Source organism: Morus notabilis, unplaced genomic scaffold (assembly GCF_000414095.1).
Source record: "Morus notabilis unplaced genomic scaffold, ASM41409v2 Scaffold96, whole genome shotgun sequence".
Classification (NCBI taxonomy): domain Eukaryota; kingdom Viridiplantae; phylum Streptophyta; class Magnoliopsida; order Rosales; family Moraceae; genus Morus; species Morus notabilis.
This window is the reverse complement of record NW_010367009.1, coordinates 259,648-281,160: the sequence shown is the minus strand read 5'-3', so window position 1 is coordinate 281,160 and position 21,513 is coordinate 259,648. Positions and strand designations below refer to the sequence as shown.

The 21,513-nt window shown below is 32.5% G+C and overlaps 2 protein-coding genes and 1 pseudogene across 2 annotated transcripts; 2 read left to right on the top strand and 1 right to left on the bottom strand.

The window, feature by feature from the left end:
• LOC21401466 overlaps positions 1 to 13,234 on the top strand; it is a 14,266-nt pseudogene extending 1,032 nt beyond the window's left edge.
• Positions 13,235 to 14,364: 1,130 nt separating this feature from the next.
• Positions 14,365 to 18,492, bottom strand: LOC21401465 (14 kDa zinc-binding protein). The gene is made up of 6 exons (XM_024174388.1): positions 18,354 to 18,492; positions 18,104 to 18,196; positions 17,038 to 17,124; positions 15,770 to 15,917; positions 14,985 to 15,102; positions 14,365 to 14,791 (listed from the first exon to the last, which is right to left on the bottom strand). Exons 1-6 carry the CDS (start codon positions 18,383 to 18,385, stop codon positions 14,724 to 14,726), a joined length of 546 nt encoding a protein of 181 aa, XP_024030156.1. The 5' UTR covers positions 18,386 to 18,492; the 3' UTR covers positions 14,365 to 14,723.
• A 387-nt stretch (positions 18,493 to 18,879) lies between these two features.
• LOC21401464 (sulfiredoxin, chloroplastic/mitochondrial) lies at positions 18,880 to 21,457 on the top strand. The gene is made up of 5 exons (XM_010111536.2): positions 18,880 to 19,049; positions 19,173 to 19,327; positions 20,673 to 20,706; positions 20,920 to 21,013; positions 21,121 to 21,457. The coding sequence occupies exons 1-5, from the start codon at positions 18,983 to 18,985 to the stop codon at positions 21,134 to 21,136; spliced, it is 366 nt and encodes a 121-aa protein (XP_010109838.2). The 5' UTR covers positions 18,880 to 18,982; the 3' UTR covers positions 21,137 to 21,457.
• Positions 21,458 to 21,513: the final 56 nt, after the last annotated feature.

Genomic DNA, 21,513 nt, shown 5'->3' with positions numbered 1-21,513 from the left:
TTTCCCTCTTCTCTGGTCTGAGCGTCGGATCAATATTTGCCAAAGCAATTCATGTTTTTATACCAAAAATTACAAAATTACTCGGAAATTAAATAAAAGTTGGAAACGGAAAAGCAACGGGGACGTTGGGAAACGCGTTGACGTTTGGCTTGATGTGTCGGTTTTCGGGCCAATTCTAAAAGGTGGAGAGACACGAAGGGAATCTGTGAAAGTAAAGGGGGACCCACACTGTGGAAAAATGATGCTGATAAGGATTACAGAATACCCACTACTCCACTTGACAATTGAGCTGCATTCACACTGTGGACATTGTGTTCGGTTGGATTTATTAATTTGAGTTGAGATGTGATATTATGTGAAAATTTTTTATTATAATAAAAAAAATTAAATATGATTATTTTTTAAAATTTTTTATTGTAACGAAATTTGAATAAGAAAAAAAATATGACCGTATAATTTCTTTTATTTTTATTTTTTTTTAAGGATGCATCTTGGATGAAAAGTCCAAATACGTTAAAAATTTTGACCTATTAGTACACTTTTTGTTAATAGTATCTAGTTATGAAAATTTTAAATAGGATATTTTGATGAGGTTTTATTTATTTTTTATTGTGAATATATAAAAAAATTATTTTAATCAGAATTAAAATAAAAAAAATTATGGTGTTTTTAAAAAATATAAAAAATATTATTTCTTAATTTGAGTTGAATGAGAAATTTGAACTCAGATTTTAACTTCAAACTCAAGTTAAAACTCAAATTTAAACTCAAATTTTATAAAAGAACATGAATTTGAATAAAATTGTAAATTAAATTCAAAATTTTTTTTTGAGTTTAGGTGCAAATAAATAAACTCTAAATATTTTAAAAACGAGAATGGTAAAAGTGATTTTTGTTAAAAAAATCTTTAAAAGTTATTTTCATATTTTTCTTTCTATTTTAGAACTTTTTTTGGTACGTCAACATATCAATAAATTAAGTTTTTTATTCATTATATCTGTATAAGATCACGTAAAAATAAAAAAATATACAGATCTAACGATTAAAGAAACATAACTTACTGATACACTAGACGTACCAAAAAATCTCCCTTCTATATTTTAAAATTGTAACTTAATACACATCTTTAGAAGCACGTCCAAGAATAGTTTTGCTTTTTTCTTATATCTAAAATAATATTTTAGAAAAATAATTAAACACAATTTCAAAAATAGTAGTATCAGCATTATTCACAAACATTTTATTATATATACTAAAGAACAAGCATAGTTTACTGTACATAGAACAGGGTAATATCAGTTTTGCCTCTTGAATTGTTTGAGTTTCCCTTTTTCTTTCCCTTTCTTCTCCTTTTCTTGTGTAAGGAGCCCCCATAGTCTTGTACACTTTTGTTCTCAATTTTTTATTTCTTTATTTATTTTTATATTTACTAATTTATATCAATTATCAATAAAAATTAATATTAATTATTTTAAATACATATAGTAAAGACTCACCCAAAAAAGGCCCAAAAACCAAGTAATATAATTACTTCTAAATTCTTTAATTTACACCACATATAATTACAGATTTTCAACTTTCTTAATTATTATTATTAATTTTTTTAAAATTTGTATTTTACAATTAAGAAGAACAAAAGAAAAAAAGGAAAACAAAAACTATAATACATTATAAGAAAATTTTAACTAAAATATTATATAAATATATCTATATGTATATACAAACTAATCTTATATTATAAAAAATTTTAACTTTTTATATAATACAATAGTATTTTTTACGGCAACACACGGACTATAAATTTTTTTTTAACTTTTTGTATAATATAATGTAGCAACAGGCGGAGTTTTGACTAGTTTATTTCTATTTTCACACTCAAATCAATATCATTTTTTATAACACCACAAAATGAGTATATTTCGGTCCTGTTTATTTCGCCGATTTGAGTTTAGAATTCAAATTTTATTACAGTAAAAAGTTCTCAGAAATAATCACATTTAACTTTTTTACTACAATAAAAAACTCTCATATAAAATCACATCTTAACTCAAATTAAAAACTCAAATCAACGAACTGAACGGGCGCTTCAAGTTCACAAAAACCAGAAGGACAAGTGGTTAGGTCTTTCTCTCTTTTCCATTGCTCAAAGTGGTGGGGCATAGCTCAGTCATGCTTCTTCTGCGAATCTATATGCCTTGGGATTCTCTGTAAAATGACACTCTTTTTTCTTTCTTTATTATTATTTTTTTTTATAATCAATTGTCACTCCTTTGAACTCCGTCTATACATGACTTTCCTCGCTTATCCAAGATCTTTAGCCACGAGAATGAATTGTTATTAGTATTTGTTTTTTTGTGAAAAAAATGACTCGTTTTAATTGGTCCTGGCTATGTATATAAGCATTCTAAATTATTGTAAGATTTATTTTGACAGAAAAAAGCATCATTATAAGATTTAAGCATTGTCACGGTTTTGGAACATATCAATGTTAAGACTCTCTAAAAATAACACTATTGGAAAGTAAGTTTTTTTTTCCTTAAAACTAATTATTTTTCAATTCATTTCAACAAAAAAAAAAAAAACGACATGTTTTGCTTCAGCTTAAAAACATGTAGTTAGTGGTTAGTTAAACATAGAAGACACTATAAAAGGAATATGAGAAATATTAGCATCATTATTTTTGTTACTGTCTTTATTACTCTTTATATTTATTATTTGACACGTAGACTCTATTAACATGATATATTATTATTTAAATAAAAAAAATAAAATAGTAGAGTTCATGTTTAAATATATAAAAGGCGAAAGATAGTGACATAATGGAAGATTTGATGACATGTTGTTTAGTAACAATAGCACAAACGACACACCTATTTCGTATTAAACGATATGATATTGAACGAGTTACGACTTCATGACTTCTATAAACTACTTGTCGTTATGTTGGGATTTGCAAGTCGAACGACATTACAGAAAAATGAATATTCATTTGCCTTGTCTATAATTTTCTACATTTTTCCTTTCTTAGACGTTAGTTTTTTCCACACAATCTTGACTACCAAAAAAAAAAAAAAAAAAGCTTTCAGCAAGATGTATCCTTATTTTATTTTATTTTTTTAGACTTTTTTTGGTACATTAATATATTAATAGGTCAAATTTTTTGTCCGTTAGATCTGCATAAAATCACGTAAAGGTCACAAAATACGCAGATTTAACAATTAAAAAAACCTGACCTACCGATACGCTAGACGTACTAGAAAATCTCTCTATTTTTTTTCCTATTTACAGTAACCATTTTTTTTTTTGAAAAGATTTACAGAAACCATACTATATATAGAATAATAATATATCCCAATAATTTTAAACCAACGAAGAGATTTAGAGTACACATGAAGATGAAGCATTTTGCGAGCTCATCTAAAGCTTCAACAAGTCCAAGTACTTAAAACTAGCTAACAGATAATTTGACAAGGCAAAAAGCGAATCAGTTAACCAAAGAGTTTTATGTTTTCTGAACAAGTATGTATGCATATAAAGGGAGTTTCTTTTGGTATTGGTAATCTCAACAAATCTCAATTTCTGACTATTGAATTTGGTCAAAATCACATAAAATCAAAAAAGTATACAAAATAGATATAAATCTGACAGTTGAAAAATAAATGACTATTAATAATTCATTTTTACAAGAAGTATCAGAGAAAGTCCCATAAAATGATAAATAAAAGAAACCAAAAAATTCAACAAACTAAAGAAAAACAATTGTTTTAATAATCAGATTCAAAATAGTCTTACCAAAGCCTTGCACAAAGCGGGCTTGCGTGGATCGAAGCAAGAAATTAGAGGAAAGAAAACAGGAAATGCAAATAAGAAAGAAATGGCCGGTTTGGTAACGTTTTCAAAATAATTTTATTTTCATCTATGCTAAACGTGATTGAATAGATACACCTACCAATAATTTAGCTGACAATTAATGATCTGTCGGCTGTTCAGGGAGCCACCTTAAAGTGAGTAGAGATGCTGCCCTCACTATATTTATTATATATTCTTTAACTTATATATCTAAATTTTTTTTTCAATTAAATTCTCATTTTAGTCTCTTTAATTTCTTTAATTTGAAATTTTCCTCCAATGAAATTTTATATTTTTTTATTTGCATATAAATGTTATAAGTGTAATCTGAAACTCTCATTTTACCCATTACATTTATTTTATTAGAAGTATATACTCATTGTTTCAATCAAAACCTTAATAATACCCCTATATTAATTTTTCAAATCTACAAACATTTTAGGACTTACACCGTAAAACTCAATTAAAAATTCTATTCACACACTCATATTTACTCTCTACACTCATACCTTTTTAAATGCACACCGTATATAATTTTAAAATGATTAAATTTACTTTCTACATATTTTTATTGTTTCAAAATTACCCAAAACTATTTGTATAGAATAATTAATTCTTGATCATTTTATTTTTCTTTTCAAACCCACTATTTTATAGTTCATTACTTTAATATTATCATTTTTATATTATACTATAATACTAAACGAGGCAGTGGTTTTACTGTTCTTTAAACAGTGTGCGGTCTTTTTTATCCCTCAACTTTCAAAAAATTATGTATGTGTCCTCTCACTTTTATTTTTACCGTTTTGGCCTCAGCTTCTTACTCCAGTTGTTTTTTGCTTGGACATTTTGGTCATTTCCGTGGAAATGAAGCCTCTTTGGGAGGTGCCAACGAAACATTTTGTTGGCATTTTTTTTTTCTTTTTTTTTTCCTAGCGTTGCTTTTTCGCCGAGAGAGAGAGCTGACTGAGAAAGAGAGAAAGAAAGAGAGGGAGTGGTGGGACCTGCTTGAGAAAAGAGAGAGAGGAAAACAAGAACTTCTGATCCGTCCATATTTTTTATCCGACGGTAAAAAAATTGATTTTATTCACTAATAATTATTATTTTTTATATTTACTTATTAATTTTGGGTTTATTCGTAGTCTAATTTTGTCCTTTTAATACGGTTTCATACTAAATTTTTGGTACGGTTTAAATAAAAATGCTATAATGATTCAATAAAAAATAAAATTTAACAAAAATACACTAAAATAAAATAAAAACACACCCAATTAAATAAAAATAAATTAAACAAAATCAAATGAAATTGATTTAAACACAGCAAAATAATTTAAAATCTTCTTTTTTGTCTTTTACTTCAAATTTTTTTCTTGCGTCTATTTCTTTTACGCCCTTATTTTTTTCTTCTTATTTTTTTAAAAATAAATAATTTGATAATTATTGTTTTAAATGAATCGCGCACGCATTGCGCACAATAACAACTAGTGAAGTACTATGAGTGGATCATATTTTTATGTACTTTTTATTAATTTTTTTTCCTTCAAGAGAAGAGCATTTTTCCTTTATTTGTTTATCTAGCTTGTGCTTGGTAGTTTTTATCAATAACATATTTTTATGTACTTTTTTTGTTCTTACCGCAAAAGGAACTACAATGTAAAAGCAGGAGAGATATAGACGCAACAAGAGTAAATTAATCAACCAAAAGCATTGCTGTTGCTTTAATTTGCTTACTACCAAGTAAATTAATCACCATTAACTATCCTCTGTCTACCCCAAATCCAGCGTCTAAAAATCAGTTCAAAAAGTTAAAAAGTTGTTAGACTGTTCGTGTTTTGGTTTATCAGATAAACTCTAAACATGCTACACATTACGTATTTTTAATCAAAATAGCTAATAATTTTATTTTATTTTTATTTTTATTTTTATTTTTTTTACTTTTCTCCATTCTAATCATTAGCTAAATAGTTCTCTATTTTAGAGAATCTTTCACACTAATCTCTCTCTATTGAAGGTTTATGCAGAAAGCTTTTTCATATCATAAAACGAAATTAACAGGAATAAATAACCATAGAACGAATAGTAAACAAAATTTAACATAATTCCATACAATTTTTTGGTTAATAGTCACTAAAAAGGTGAAAATTTAGATTTTCTTATAGATGTTAGAGTAGTAATAGTTTAAAATTTGGGGATATGACAGGGGTGTTGGAGAGAAAAAGAAAACTATATCATTAGTTTCTTTTATTATAATAAAATTTAATTACGTAACTAAATTTATCATAATTATCATGCTTTTATAAATTTTATACAAGTGTCTTTTTTGTAATGAGAAATTTTAATTTAAAAGGGGATGTGAAGAGTCAAGAGGAGGAGTGCGTGAATAGAACCACGACCATAACTCATTTATTTAATATGCCCTACTAAGTTTTATTTAATGAAAAAATTGAAATACTGCAACACATTCTCGTTCACTTCATAGATTAAACTTGAGTAGGCCCAATTTGAGTTAGATTTTGAGTTGAAATAGGCGTTTGGGAACCAAAACTCGAATTTGAAATTCGAGTAGGTGAATATCACCCCCTTCTCGAACTCCAACTACTCGATTTAATATTTACATGTAGATTCCTAATTCTGACATTTTTCTTCCCGTTGGTCTTCTTTTCTTCCCGTTGGTTTGCTTCCTCTCTCACGAGAAAGCTTCCGCTCTGCAAAAAGCCTTTCCCTCTGCAAAAAGCCTTCCCCTCAAATCACCATCGCTCGTTCTTGGGTTGTTCCTGGCAACAGTCCATATTCTTCGGTCAAATACCTATCCTCGGTGAACAAAATCGTGAGGAGGAGAGCTGCATCCCCTTTTCTTCCCGTTGGTCTTTCTTCCTTCTCGTTGGTCTGCTTCCTCTCTCACGAGAAAGCTTTTGCTCTGCAAAAAAGCCTTGAGTTTCCCCTAAAATCAACCGACGATCAGTCATGGGTTCCCGTCAGCAGTCAATATTCTTCCATTACCGACGGTCAATAACCCATCCCCGGTGAACAAAGTCGTGGGCAGGTAGTTGCATCCGGTTCAAACCCATCTCAGATCGTGAATTTTAGCGAATCCCGATTTTGTTGTCAGCCGTCTCCCTCAGAGATTCAACACAGGAGAAATCGATCCCACGCGAGTGGACCGGCGTCTTCCATTGGCTGTGATCTTGAGTCGATGCAGTGCCAAACACCGTAGAGTTGTATTATTTATATATGTATATATATATATATATATGTGTGTGTCTATATATATTTATGAAGAACAATTGATTTTGTGCTAATTGGGTGAATGTTCACGTTTTAGAGAACATAAATGCATGCCAATGTTGGGTTGTAATTGGAGTTTGGCATTTGTGCAAGTAAACACAAAACTTAAGTTTCAAATATTAAATCAGTCAACACCTAAACACTAAACTCCAAATTCTAAATTAAACTCAAATTTTCTACAACTCAAATCTTGTTTTTTAACTTGAATCATAAATTTGAGTTAGTGAAGTGAACGGGCCCTTAGAAAATTCCCGAAACGTTTTATGCCAAAAACTTGTGGCATTTTTTCTTTTACAGTCTACAATTACTAAAGGCATACTTATTTGTGATATTTACTAAAATACCAAAAAAAAATAGTTACAATATATATATGTGTATAGGTGTGGTATTAATGGTTACTGGAATATTTATTCATCAATGGGTATTGTTATTTTAACTATAAGATATTGATTTGACGGTTGTAATAAATTAGATAATTGATCAAAAAATTAATGACAATTAATAAAATTAAATTATTATCACGCTACGTCATTAAATTTTTATATCTAATAGTAATGGAAAAGTAACAATTCAAAACAAGTATATATATATATATATATATATATAATAAATTTCTAAGATTGGGGTTCCAAACAATGAGAAGGAGAAAGAAACTGACCAAAAAAATCAGTATTTTTTTATGACAAAATTACGACTCATGGTATTCACATGGTGGATGAAGGGTGTTGTGTGTATTAGGAGCCAATGGACTCAGGGGGAGGCAGCTCCGCCCTCTGGGCCTCACCTAGCTCCGGCTCTGTTCACAATCTATGAGTTGCATAATTCCTCTACCTGTCATGTTTCATTTCTTTTGCGAAATATAGAAAATTTCTCAATTTTTCTCTAATGCCATTTTACCGTGTCATTCATGCTGGTGTTCTTAGGAGCACTTATTTATTTGGTCTACTTTTTTTTTTTTTTTTTTTTCCCTTTTTTCCTGTGTTTTTTGGCTTTTCATTTAGCTCGTGTAACATGTGGGATCAATTGGTCAATTGTTGAATAACGAACAATTTATGATTCTTCTTTGCCGGACTATTGAATAGGTCATTTTTTTGTAAGGTTCAATCATCATTATTGTTGTTTTCTTTGTTGAGATGAAAGTTCTTAAAAACCTAATAAAGAAAATTTAATTAGTCCAACTTCAACTATGTCGTTTCCCAAAATAAAAGCGACAAGACATGCATGTGGCTGGTGTTATGGTCTCCATGATATGATTGGCAACCATATGCGCACTCTACTTTAAAGTCGAGGATATAATTTATTGGCTTGTCTTAATTTTAAAGAACTTAGGGGATGTTTATTTTGTGTATTGGTCTTTGATTATGAATTATAATTCATGATTTTCTACAGTATTTTTTTCTCACAAAAAACACACATAAAATGAAAATAGTTTTGAATCATCATTCTGAATCCATAAACTAAACGTCCACTTAATGTGACTAGTGTCACAGTCTACTACATGAGGTAATAAAATTGTCTCTATACTTCTCTACTAATTATAAATCTTTTTATTTTATTTTATAAATGCATGACAAAATTTGACATTTACTTTCATGTAGCTATGTGTGGAAACATTTTTCGTAATGAGGGCATCCTCAACCAATTTGATTTCATTTCCAAATGATAATTTCTTACTTGTCGGGTCAAGCAGAGATTGGGTTATTGAAGAATGAACAACAAACCTCCATCAATTCTCGTAAAACGCAAACCCTATACAAGCTTATTTCGCACCATATAATGGGGAGAGCTATTGAATGTTGGTCTTCATTTACCCCGCGAAAGATAAGATTGTATGGTTGGATCCACTTAACTACAAGGATGTACATTGACCCGACTTTAAATAAGTGATTCATCAACGGCAAGTTCTTCTGCACTGTATGGTTGGATCCACTTAACTATAAGGATGTATATTGACCCGACTTTGTAGATGTTTTATTCATAGATTCAGAACCATTCTCGTTTTACGTGTATTTTTTGTGAGAGAAAAATACTGTAGAAAATCATGAATCATGATTCAGAATCAGGGATGAATACAGGAAACAAACGTCATATAAGTGATTCATCAACGACAAGTTCTTCTGCACTATATGATTATTGTTACTTTATATTATTTCTTTTAATTAAAATATTTTGATCAATCAATTAGGGCTCTAATTGAATGGAAGTTATTGTAAATAGGAAATGCGATCACACTTAATCGTCCTTTCAGCTCAACCAAATTTCAATTGTTTAAGTGTATTCTAGTATAAATAACATTATTCATTCAAACGTGCATAAAAAAATATATTCTAAAAATAAAGATTACATTTGCAGAAACTTACGGCAAAAACGTGGAGTGCCTAGCCTAATGCTGAGTGTTTGTCTTAAAGTATATGCATGACATAATGATCAGCGAATTTCATGAACTCGTTCAAATTAAGGATTATACTTAGGGTCATAATTGTGAGGTTAATGTTTGAGAAAAGTGCATGTATATATACTAATTAAAGGAAAGTTTTGTGGGAAACCGTCTTTTCATCCCATAGTGGGACGATTAAAAAAAAACGTGGTGTTACATTAGGTTACACATTTGATGACGATTTCTTATGCCTCGTTCACTTCGCTGATTCAAGTTTAGAATTCGAGTTGAGATGTGATTTTATGTGAGAGTTTTTTACTGTAGTAAAAAAGTTAATATTAATGACTTCAGTTACGATGACGGTTTTCACTGTCGACGTCTTATATTTTCATGAGGGTTTTTATCATTCATCATATCTTCTATTTGTACGAGTGATGATAATGCATAAAAGCTATTTTTTAATGCTAAAAATAACGTTATTTATGGTTTTGGCACTCTAATTTGATGGTCTAATGAAGACGGTTAGCCTTCATACTAACCCACACGCATAACACGTTCACACGCATAACAATTTTGGATGCATCTTGAGAGTTTTTTTATTTTTTTTATTTATATATATATATATATATATATATATATATATAAAAACGTCCTTAACATTACACTAACACTTTGGTGGTAAGAACTCTTTTGTTTATGTGTTATCCATTTGTCATTTTTATGTAGCTTCATTCAACACCTTTTTGGAGTAAAAACTTTCGGCAACAAGTTTCAGTGACAAAAAAGAAAAGACAAAGAAGAGCAGATTACAGATGGTAGGAAAACGTATTTTTCCGTGTAGCGCCAGGTTTGAATTATGGATGAATTAAACAATTATTGACAAATCACGTTTTATTTTATTTTATTTTATTTTATATTTTGCTGGAATAACCTTCATTTTCCGCATGAAAAGATATACACCGAAAATTATCTCTGTTTCAATCGTGTCATTGCGGAAAATAAATGCAAAGTTAATCCATGATGCACATAAACAACCTCTTAGAAACCCTATATATGTTAGTCTCATAGTTCCTTCATTTCCAGTAATATACAACGACGAAATATAAATTCATTATTTTTGTTCCTCTCCATTCCAAATTGGGAAACAGAAAGGTAGAAGGCAAAAAAAAAACACAGAAAAAAAAAAGGGTACACTAACCGCTATCTAGCGCTTGCGAATGTTAATGGAGTAGTAAATTGTCAAATATTTCTTCTGAGTGTACATGCTCGTGACATCAGGTGATCTATTGGCTTAGTAGAGTGGTAATTCATTCAAACTTTTTGACATGATAAATATTTTTTTAGTGCTCTTAAAATATTTTTTTGAAAAATGCTTAAGGACGCCAACTGTACTAAATACTATCACTAATAAAATATGAGTTTTTATCTACGAGTTTCACACTGCAAGATTCACCTTCTATTAATGGATGATGTTTAGCATGGCCGGTGTCTTATAACAATGCTCATCTTTTTTACAGCAACTCATAAATTTTTGTTTACTCTCACATTGCAGCCCTGCAAACGCACGTTGTGAAACAAGCAATGAGATTGAGATTGCAATCTCCAAAAACCAGAGAAACCAGACCATTACCATTACTCTCTTTCGCGAAAAAAGCCCTATCCACAATGCTTTTTGTCAGCTTCCTCTTCATGATCCTCTTCTCCAACCAGCACTCCATTTGCGAGTTCAATCGGCCCCACCATTAGCAGCCACGGCCTCGAGTAGCTTCTCAGATATCAATATAAATATTTCTCCAACATCATCAAACGACCTCAACAAGGGAAATAGTAGAAAATAGGCCAATATAAAAAGTTTAAAAAAGTATATAGACTAATTTTTAGTTATAGAAATTAATAGGCCATAACTTGTCAAGTTATGGTTCATAACTAAATAAGTTATGGACAAACTTGTCAAGTTATGGTTCATAACCAGACAAATTATGGATAAAAATCGTGAATAACTTGTCAAGTTATGGTTCATAACCAGACAAATTATGGACGAAAACAGTAATTTAGCATATTTATTAACTTATATAAACTATTGATCTATTTATTTTAATTCATTTCAAGTTTTGGCCTATTTTCCTCTTTTTCCTCCTCAACAACAACGTCTATCCCGGAAACCCCGTCAAAATTTACCTTATGATCGGCCCGAGAGGTTCACGTACGGAACCATCGAGCAATTCTCATTGGCGAGGGGCGGCGGTGGAGGAGCCAGTGCAACTTATCCAGGACACCAGCACATGGCGGAGTGGCGTCTCTTCTCAGACCTGACACGCCCCGATTCTGATCGCCTCGGATCTCCGGTTGTCCGAGTATTGGATCCCGAAGAGGCCGACTTGTTCTACGTGCCGTTCTTCTCGTCGTTGAGTTTGATTGTGAACCAGGGAGGAGGGGGATCACATGTTGATGTTGCGGGTTACAGCGACGAGGAGACGCAGGTGGCGCTAGTGGAGTGGCTTGAGATGCAGGAATACTGGAAGAGGAGAAGTGGAAGAGACCATGTGATCGTGGCCACGGACCCGAAAGCGTATTATAAGGTGATTGATAGGATTAAGAGGAGTGTTCTGCTTGTGTCTGATTTTGGGAGGTTGACGATTGATCAGGGTTCGCTTGTCAAGGACGTGGTTGTTCCATACTCGCACCGGAGTAGCTCCTACAACGGCGATATCAGCGCCGTGGATCGCAATACTTTGTTGTTCTTCATGGGCGCTCGGCATCGAAAAGAGGTAATTTATGTTCCGGTTGTTATTCTTGGTGATTATTTTGTTGCATGTTTTGTTGAGACAACTTTTAGGATTCACTTATTTAGTCCACATTCCATTTTTTTTTTTTTTTTTGGTATTTTCTTATCCTATGTTTTATATACTTATATTTGTTTGCGTATTTATTTTAGGGTGGTAAAATCCGTGACATGCTTTTCAAAATACTTGAAAACGAAGAGGATGTTATAATAAAATCTGGAACACAATCACTTGACAACCGGCGAATTGCTTCGCATGGGATGCACACATCTAAGTTCTGTTTAAATCCCGCCGGTGACACGCCATCTGCGTGTCGACTGTTTGATTCCATAGTCAGCTTGTGCGTGCCAGTCGAAATCAGCGACGAAATCGAGTTGCCATTCGAAGACGTTATCGACTACACGAAGATCGCCATATTTGTAGAAACCTCCATGGCTTTGAGACCTGGATTCTTAGTCTCAATGTTGAGATCCGTAACTTCTGAAAGAATCCTTCAATACCAGAAAGAACTGAAAGAGATAATAAGAATTTTAACTCTATATGTGTGTATGTTCGTGTGGTTTGCATGTCATATTTTTTGTTCCTTTACTTAAAAGTTGCATGCCCATTTGTGCATACATTGTAGCCACATAAATACATACATGTTTACATGATTAACGGCAGAAAAAAAATCTCCGATTGCAACGGCATTAGAATAGGGCGAAATTTGTTAAGTGATTTGATTTAATTTTATTTTTTTTTCTCTGGTCATTTGTTAAGTGATTGCATCACCTCCAATATAGTTTTCTGAGTCCTAAATAATGTGATACAGGTGAAGCATTATTTTGAATATGGAAATGCAACAGTGAATGAGATCTGGCGCCAAGTTACCCAAAAGCTACCCATGATCAAATTGAACAAACGTCTTCAAATGGCCAATTTGAATGATCAAGATCGTTAGTCTCTGTTCCAACCAGACTAGAAATGAATTGTATGTTTGATTCTTTTAGGGACATTTGAAGAATATTCACAAAGTTTTAAAATAGGGGTGAACAGGCAGATGTATTGGGAAATGGCGCCGATCACGGCGAGCCGGTTTGCGGGTTTTGTGCCTACCCTGATCCCTGTTGGTAATCTAAACATTCATTTGACATGTTAAACAAATTGTAGCACATATATTGTTGATTACAGTACAAGTAAAAAAATTTGTGAAAAGTTTTAACACAAATTTATGACCATTGTATTCCTAAGAGATCTGCATCAGAAACAAAATTGCTAGTGATGCTTGGTGGTGAAACCAGAAATTAACCATTTTCAAACTTTGGTTCACCAGTAATTAATCCTATATATATCCATTACTTCACCACAGAGGAAGAAAAAAATATTTTTTCCATGTGATACTCTAAGTTGAAGCATCTTAATTTATTTTTGGTGAGAAAAAGTACGTGCGACAAACTATGTTGTACAACTTTACTTGAACATGAGAGTCTACAAACATTATAGTTCAAACAGTAAAACGAACACCAGTTTTGCCACCAATCTATATACTTAAAAACGTTCTTAAGTTGCCCCTAGAAGGCTAGAACCATACTCATACAAAAATTGCACTTTTCAGCCAGAGGGGTAAAATCCAACCCCTGAACTGAAGATCCCATGTTTCTACCAATATGTATGTGTGTGTACACACACATTAAGGCTTCATTTCGTATGAGGATTCAAATCAGGGTGATTCTAATTTTAATTTTGGAACTAGAACCATGATTCATAATTTTGGGTCCAAATCATGGTTTTGAAACCATAACCAGAATCAGAGATTTGAACCACCCAAAACCAAGGGGGGTGGTTTTAGAATCAGGGTTGATTTCTAGTTTAAAACATCACATCAAGGTTCAAATGTTGAATCATAACCATTCAAACCAAACACTGATTCTGGGTAAGTCAAATCAGAACCACTTTTTACTTTTTGTAAACAAACACTGGTTTAAACCAGAATTATGGTTCCGGATTCTAGAACTTAACGTACTCTAAGATCCCATGTCATAAGCCGAATGAAAACGGTAGAACCTTCTAAATGAAAAACAACCACCCCCATTTTCAAATTTTAGAATTCCTTAGAAACTATTATTGGAGTCGGGTTCAAACCGGAGCTCCGCCAAACCCAACAATCTTTGGGAGGAAAGAAATTCATGATTATTCGCTAGGTAGGTGGCCTTGAGGAAATCAACCCTACACCATCTAGGAGTAAGAGAACCCCTCTGGGTCCATTATCCCCATTTCAGTCCCATCCAAGCCATGTAAACGACACAAGCAATCGAAAATCATTAGCAAAGAAGAAAAGTCCATTCATATTACCAAGCTTTAGGTCCAGATTTTCTCGAGGTTCTGGGGAAAAGCTTTTCAAAGGAAAGCAAATGAATAAGTCTTGATTCAAATGAGCTTCAGATACTTTTTCAACCAGGTGGCCATTTCATCTGCCTTCCTCCAAGGACATGCAAATGGAGATGATAAACAGATTGACCTGGGGAGAGTCGGAAAGCAAAGCATTCTGGTAAATAGAATTTCCACGAGGTTTTTTTCTTTTGGCAGGACAGAGAAAGTACTGATTTGCTTCGATATTCCAGGAGTGAGAAATAAAGATAATCTTGCAGGGAAAAAAAAACAAAAACAAAACAAAAATGGAGCAGATAAATATACAGAGGGGAGGAGCTTACAGGCACTTGGACCACTATTAATGACAACACGAAACCCGTCAAGAATACCTTCCTTCTCTGCAACTAACTTTGCAGCATGGAGAAGTTGACCAAGTATTTCCACGTGCCCTGGTTCAGCCTATCATGAAGTAATCAACACTTTAGGGCCAGTGTATATCATAAAGCAATTTTGGCTAACCATTAATTCTGGAAAAAAAAAAAAAAAAAAACGTATCCACACCATCTAGCCGAAAAATCACAACGCTTATTGTCATATCATAATTAAGAAATTAATAATAGTACAAACATGTAACAAATCATTTTTGTGGGTCCAAACTAGAGAATCGTGTGATTAGTCATTTATGCACCATTCATACACTTGCAAATAGAAACACAAACACATGAAAAAGTGCTTATAGTCAATGATTCCATCACAAAAATTGAAATTCTTAAGAATGAAGAATGATGTGCTACGACTGCAAGTTCTGCTAATTTCGTTCTAGGTTACTAGAACATGTATCTATTGGTAGACATTCGATGTAACTAGGATGAACCGGAAACACATTTGGACTAGGATGAGCCTATGAAGATGTGTAATCAAGAAGATGGACAGAAATTTAGTTGCTCACTGGTATTCTAATACCTCCAGCAGATATTGAACAATTCTAGAAATGCCAAACTGTTGGTATGATCTATGATTTTAATTTCAGTCCAGAGGAAAAATGAATAAAATAAGAATACATGATAAACAACAAACTAACGCTGCCATAAAAAGCAAATGCGGTAGAAAGTTGGCTAAAAATGACCTTTCCAAGCTGCGTTAGTCCATCCCTCAACTTAGGAATGACTAAAACATGAACAGGAGCCTGTGGGGTGATATCCCGGAATGCCAGGACCTTTTCATCCTCATATACAATGCTCGCTGGGATTTCCTTAGCTATGATCTTGTCAAATCTAAAATGAACAGGAATAGGACAGAGTAAAACTTGAAAGGAAATCCATACTGACAAATTGATAATTGTTTTTCTTTTTTAATATATATCCAGAAAATCCCCCGAAACCACTTTGTGAGCCCAAGTTTGAAATAATGAAATTAGTAAGCACTAAGCACTATGAAATAATGACAAAATTCATTTCTGGACTTCAAAGTGTATTGTGTATCTGTAGTTTATTAGTTCTGGTTACTGAATAGACAAAATAACATTGTATATCTATATTGTATTTTTTCTAACTAGACATAAGAATATGATTATCAAAAAACCAGACATAAGATTATAACGGCAAGGGGGTTAGTGAAGTTTTTAAAGTCATTAGAAAGCCATTGTACAACATTAAAGTTTCAGTACAGAGGAGGTAACAAAAGAATTATGTGCATATTATGAAAAATGTGTAACCTGCTCGCAAAAGCTTTTTTCTATAAGAACTTGTTTATTGAAAATCATAACTATTGCTTATTTTTAAACTCATGCATCTACAAAAATTGAGCAGAACATGGAAGAACAAATGAAAGTATGATATCCTGATCTTCTGCCATTGGTTTCATGTCATTATAGTTTAGTGTTTAAACTATCAACAAGTCTCATCCAGAAATTCTTGTGACTTACCAATCAGTTTGAGCATCTCTTAAACAATCAAAGACTCACATTGTTTTCCCATTTTGAAGGTTCAAAGCTTATAAAAAAGTTCATAATAAATTTTTTTAAGACTAAACAGGCTGCTACGACATCAACATGAGATCAAACCAGATTCATTATGTCACAAGGGATGGTACATGGTGGGAGCTCCAGTATCGGCATCCACTGCAGCTGCCTTGGCAGCAGCCTCTTCATTATTTGTAGCATTAGTACGACACGAGAATCTGAAAGAACATTTGCAAGTGATAACAGTAAGTTCATGTTGAGGTTATAAGTTTGAATCCCTCCAATCTCGAGTTCAATACATATACACTAAAGTCTAATACTGTAAGACAGAAAACTAGCTATTTATCCCAAGATTACTATAGCAAAACCGAAAAAGGCTGCTACGACATCAACATGAGATCAAACCAGATTCATTATGTCACAAGGGATGGTACATGGTGGGAGCTCCAGTATCGGCATCCACTGCAGCTGCCTTGGCAGCAGCCTCTTCATTATTTGTAGCATTAGTACGACACGAGAATCTGAAAGAACATTTGCAAGTGATAACAGTAAGTTCATGTTGAGGTTATAAGTTTGAATCCCTCCAATCTCGAGTTCAATACATATACACTAAAGTCTAATACTGTAAGACAGAAAACTAGCTATTTATCCCAAGATTACTATAGCAAAAACAAAAAAAACCCCAAAAAAAAAAAAAAAAAAAAAGAAAGAAAGAAAGAAAGAAGAATAGCGACCATGATAACGTGACTCTCACTAAATCAGTTATGTCCAAAATCATGTGATATTATCCCCATTTACATGTAGCGGAAATATCACACCGATAGACAATCACAGGCTATCCTAGTTTATCTGCATCAGTTAGAAACTTTCATGGTTCTCCTCCACAAGGGCCCTCCCCACATGTTACAATGGTCTGAACTTTGAAGGCCACCACATCACTCACAAATGGCATATTATTCAGATTGTCCCCTTTTTAAGCTAAAACTTTCACAGCACAGATTATTCCATTGCTCATTTAGATTTGCAGATAAAATGGTGTAATTGTTATTTTCTCTTTATCTTTCTATGGATCAACAGATTAACAAAGGTTGTTAAGAGCAATTCACAGGTTAACAAATAGACATCATGTATATGATTCACATTTGTTTTTATGTCAATTTTGATCTAATAAACAGAGTTTGCTAAATTTCGATTGGACACAGGAGAAACGCATGAAATTCTAAAGAGGGGAAAAAAATAATACTATTTAAAGTGCCATAGTTGTTTCGTTAAACTACTATACAGAATATTAGTCCAAAAAATTTAAAAGCAAAATTCATGATTTTCTTTTTTAACCATAATCTGTACATCTCTGAATTAAAAGAGCACAAACCCAGTTTAGAATATTTGATGATTCTAACAATAAAATTGTTCAACCACACTCCGGGGTGACCACCAAGACCATCGAAATTCTCCAAATAAAAAACGGGAAAAATAAAAAGAAAGAAAAGTCCAAAGAACCTGCGTGGTTGAAGAGGAAGAAGGATCTTTGTGAAGTTGTTGTGATTAGAAGCTTTTAACGCAAAAGCTCTTGCTGTGGTGGTCGCGCAATTCCTGTTCCAAAATTTTGGGAACCAAATTTTTTAATATATTTATATATATTCATATATAAACTCCAACTTTATATATGTACTTAAACTGGACTGCATAACAAATTTAAGAATTAAAAAAAAATAAAAATAAAAAAGAGCGAAAGACAGAATTATAGTGCCTGAGTAGAGAGTAAGAGGGGATGGCAGCCATGAGATAGTGTTTTTCACGAAAGCAATGGACAATGGTATAACACCCTCCTCAGTCCCCAACTCAGCTTTTTAGCACCACGAAACGACAAGGAAAAAAAAAACCCAAAAAAAAACAGCAAAACGTACCACCAACCTTCAATTTTAGGCGTTTGATAAATTGGTCTTTTTTAACTTTTAATCTTAATAATTTATTCTTTAAATTTTAAAATTTGTTATAATATAGTGTCAAACTATAAAAAAATTAAAATTTTAGACGGGCTTTTTTTTTACGTATATAATGATACTAAATTGTGATCTTTTTACGTCAAATTGATGTCACATGCATGTCATAAGCGAAAAGTTTTTTTGAAACATTCATAATTGAAAGGTCACATTTGACAAGAGAGATAATCAGAGGAACAGAATACAACTATAGAAATATAAATATTTCGGAGTAGTAAAATATAGAAAATGAAAAAAAAAAAAAAAAAAAAAAAAAAAAAAAAAAAAAAAAAAGCAACGCCACAAAATATATTGACGACGAAACTAGTAAACAGTAACTATGAGGAACTCTGCTTAGATTTGGAAACCAAAGAAGAAAGAGAGAGACTAGACAAGAATGGCGAGTTTCATTCTTCAAGTGCCCAACAGCTTGAGGACCTTCTCTGTTTCTGCTTCTTCCAACGGTATAGATAATAGACTCCTTCAATCATTAACAAGAAAGAAAACACACAATTCAAATATATAGTAGTAATAATAGAAGAAAATCTCTTGGGTTTTTTTTTTTTTTTTTTTTTTTTTTTTTTTAGGGTCTCCTGGTCCTTCGAGCGGTAGGCCAGGGCCAGTGATAGTGGAGCTTCCGATGGAAAAGATAAGGAGACCTCTCATGCGAACCAGAGAAAACGACCCAAACAAGGTCAAGGAGCTCATGGACAGCATCAGTGAAATTGGCCTCCAAGTCCCTGTAAGTGCGTGAAATATTGGAACTTTGGGTTATTGGGTTTTTCTCGTTTTCAAAGAATTAGTGAAAGATAATAGTGATTTCGAAATGGAAATGAAATAAGTAATACATGTGTGAGGTATGACATTAAAGACATTAGAAGAGATACTAGAGAAAGATGAGAAAGAGTTTAGAATTTAGAGATAGAAGAAGAACACGACAGAGAAAGGTAAAAGAATTTTCAATATCCTTAATCAATAATTAGGCCAAACCGGAAAGTAATGTAATAAGAAAGGTGGTGAGATTGAATAAGAATTGGGATCCTTGATTCCTGTTTTAGTCTTTACTTATCTGCTTGATGGTTGAAAGTGAAACCACCCAATTACCCTTTCAAAAAAAGGGGAAAACCCACCTTTTTAGTGTTTGTTAAGCTTAGGAATAAGAGTCTTGTAAATTTAATTATTAAAATGTCATTTTATATAATTATATAATTGTTGCTTGTAACATGTGAATTTATTATTTTTCCTCCAAAAAATATATATATATGACCTTATCAAGGTCCTTTTAACTGTGAATCGATACCAAGGGTGCAAGAATTGGCATCCGCTTCCTCGTCCCCATATTTTGCAGGGGTGCCAAACTCTCATTGCTCATTTAGTAAGTAAACACATAACTATATAGGAAAGGAAATCACTCCTCCTTTTCCCTTTCCCTTTCCATTTCCCTTTCATTCGAAGTAAGTGCACGTTAATGGCAATGACAATGTTTTAGACTTGTAGGAAATTTATTCAAACTTTAAGAATATTCAAAAAGTAAACTTAAAACTGCTTCCTCCTTATTATAGGTGTTGTCTTTTTAATGTTGATTATTCTTCTACCGTTGTAATTAGTATAATTGCAGGTAAGCCTAATGATACTGTACATTTGTCCCCATTGACAGTGGTCAGCTCTAATGAGAATTTTTAAGGGTATTTTAGGTATTCTAGACATTTATTTGTCTGTCCTAATTCTCGTACTACATAAGGGATTTTGAGGCAGCCATTTTTAGAGAGAGAGAGAGAGAATGAGAGTGGAGGTGATTTGAGGCATGAGATCACCTTGTACTTCTCTTATCATAGTAATAATCTACAGCAATAAAGTGGATATAGCTCTCACATCGAGAGTCACTATAAATCTTACGTATGATCTATTCATTTTGTAGTTCTTCTTTGTTTGGTATTCCTAAATCAATCTTCCAGCGTTTGGAATGCTCAGGACACTGACTGCTAAAAAAGAAAAATATGCAAAATTACAATATTTTGTCACTATCTATGTATATTTTTTGAAATTTCCATTAGCTGGACTAGTTTTAATTTATATCATCAATGCAGATTGATGTGCTTGAGGTTGATGGAGTCTATTACGGTAAGTATTTATATTTGTTTTCCTTCTCAACATTTCGCCTGTGATCTTTCCAAACCATTACTTTCTTAAAGAGATCGTCGTGTCGTGGACAATTGACAGTAAAAGAAAGAAAGAGCATAGGCAAAAAAAAAAAAAAAGTGGTGCTAGGACAATTTTAGAGGCACGCATATGATTTCTGTACATTCTTTCTCATGATTTATTCATGTTCTGAAGGCTTCTCTGGTTGCCATCGCTATGAAGCTCATCAGCGTCTAGGCCTCCCTACAATCCGTTGTAAAGTTCGCCGTGGGACAAAAGAAACTTTAAGGTTTAATTTTACGGAGTGTTAATGTCTTATCAATGTGTATTAATCCTGCTTATATATTCTTCGTCAATGTATAGTATCATCACTTTTTTTCCCCCTTCATTTTGCAGGCATCATCTTCGATGACGACTCTTACCAGATTCTCCCAGAGGAACTCCAACCTATTCCAAGTTATCAAATATGTCAATCTCTTTTGACCTATTGAAAATAATAAACAGCCTACAAAAGTTTGTATATTATTAAGTATGTTATTAATGCTACTGATTTAGATTAAGTAATTCTCTTATTCTTCTCTGGGAAGCCTGAATAGAAGTATAATACAAACCCTCTTATTAAAAATGGGTTAGAAAAAAATACTATCTGCAAGTAAATATTGTGTTATTTGCCTTGGGGAAGGATGTCCAGAATTTTCTAGCTGCGTGGATTTACCTTTTACTTTGGTCGTCTCGTATGTTGTTTATGTCGTTTTCCCTATATGTTCTATGTTAGACACAGATAGTAAC

Excerpts from the sequence above, each read along its gene's own strand:
- LOC21401465 (XM_024174388.1), bottom strand. The coding sequence starts at position 18,385 with ATGGCTGCCATCCCCTCTTACTCTCTACTCAG. Across the intron at positions 18,197-18,353 it reads CCCTCTTACTCTCTACTCAG|GAATTGCGCGACCACCACAG; the intron begins GCACTATAATTC and ends ATTTTGGAACAG. Across the intron at positions 15,918-17,037 it reads GATACTGGAGCTCCCACCAT|ATTTGACAAGATCATAGCTA; the intron begins GTACCATCCCTT and ends TGTTCATTTTAG.
- LOC21401464 (XM_010111536.2), top strand. The coding sequence starts at position 18,983 with ATGGCGAGTTTCATTCTTCAAGTGCCCAACAGCTTGAGGACCTTCTCT. Across the intron at positions 19,328-20,672 it reads AAATTGGCCTCCAAGTCCCT|ATTGATGTGCTTGAGGTTGA; the intron begins GTAAGTGCGTGA and ends TCATCAATGCAG. Across the intron at positions 20,707-20,919 it reads GGTTGATGGAGTCTATTACG|GCTTCTCTGGTTGCCATCGC; the intron begins GTAAGTATTTAT and ends CATGTTCTGAAG.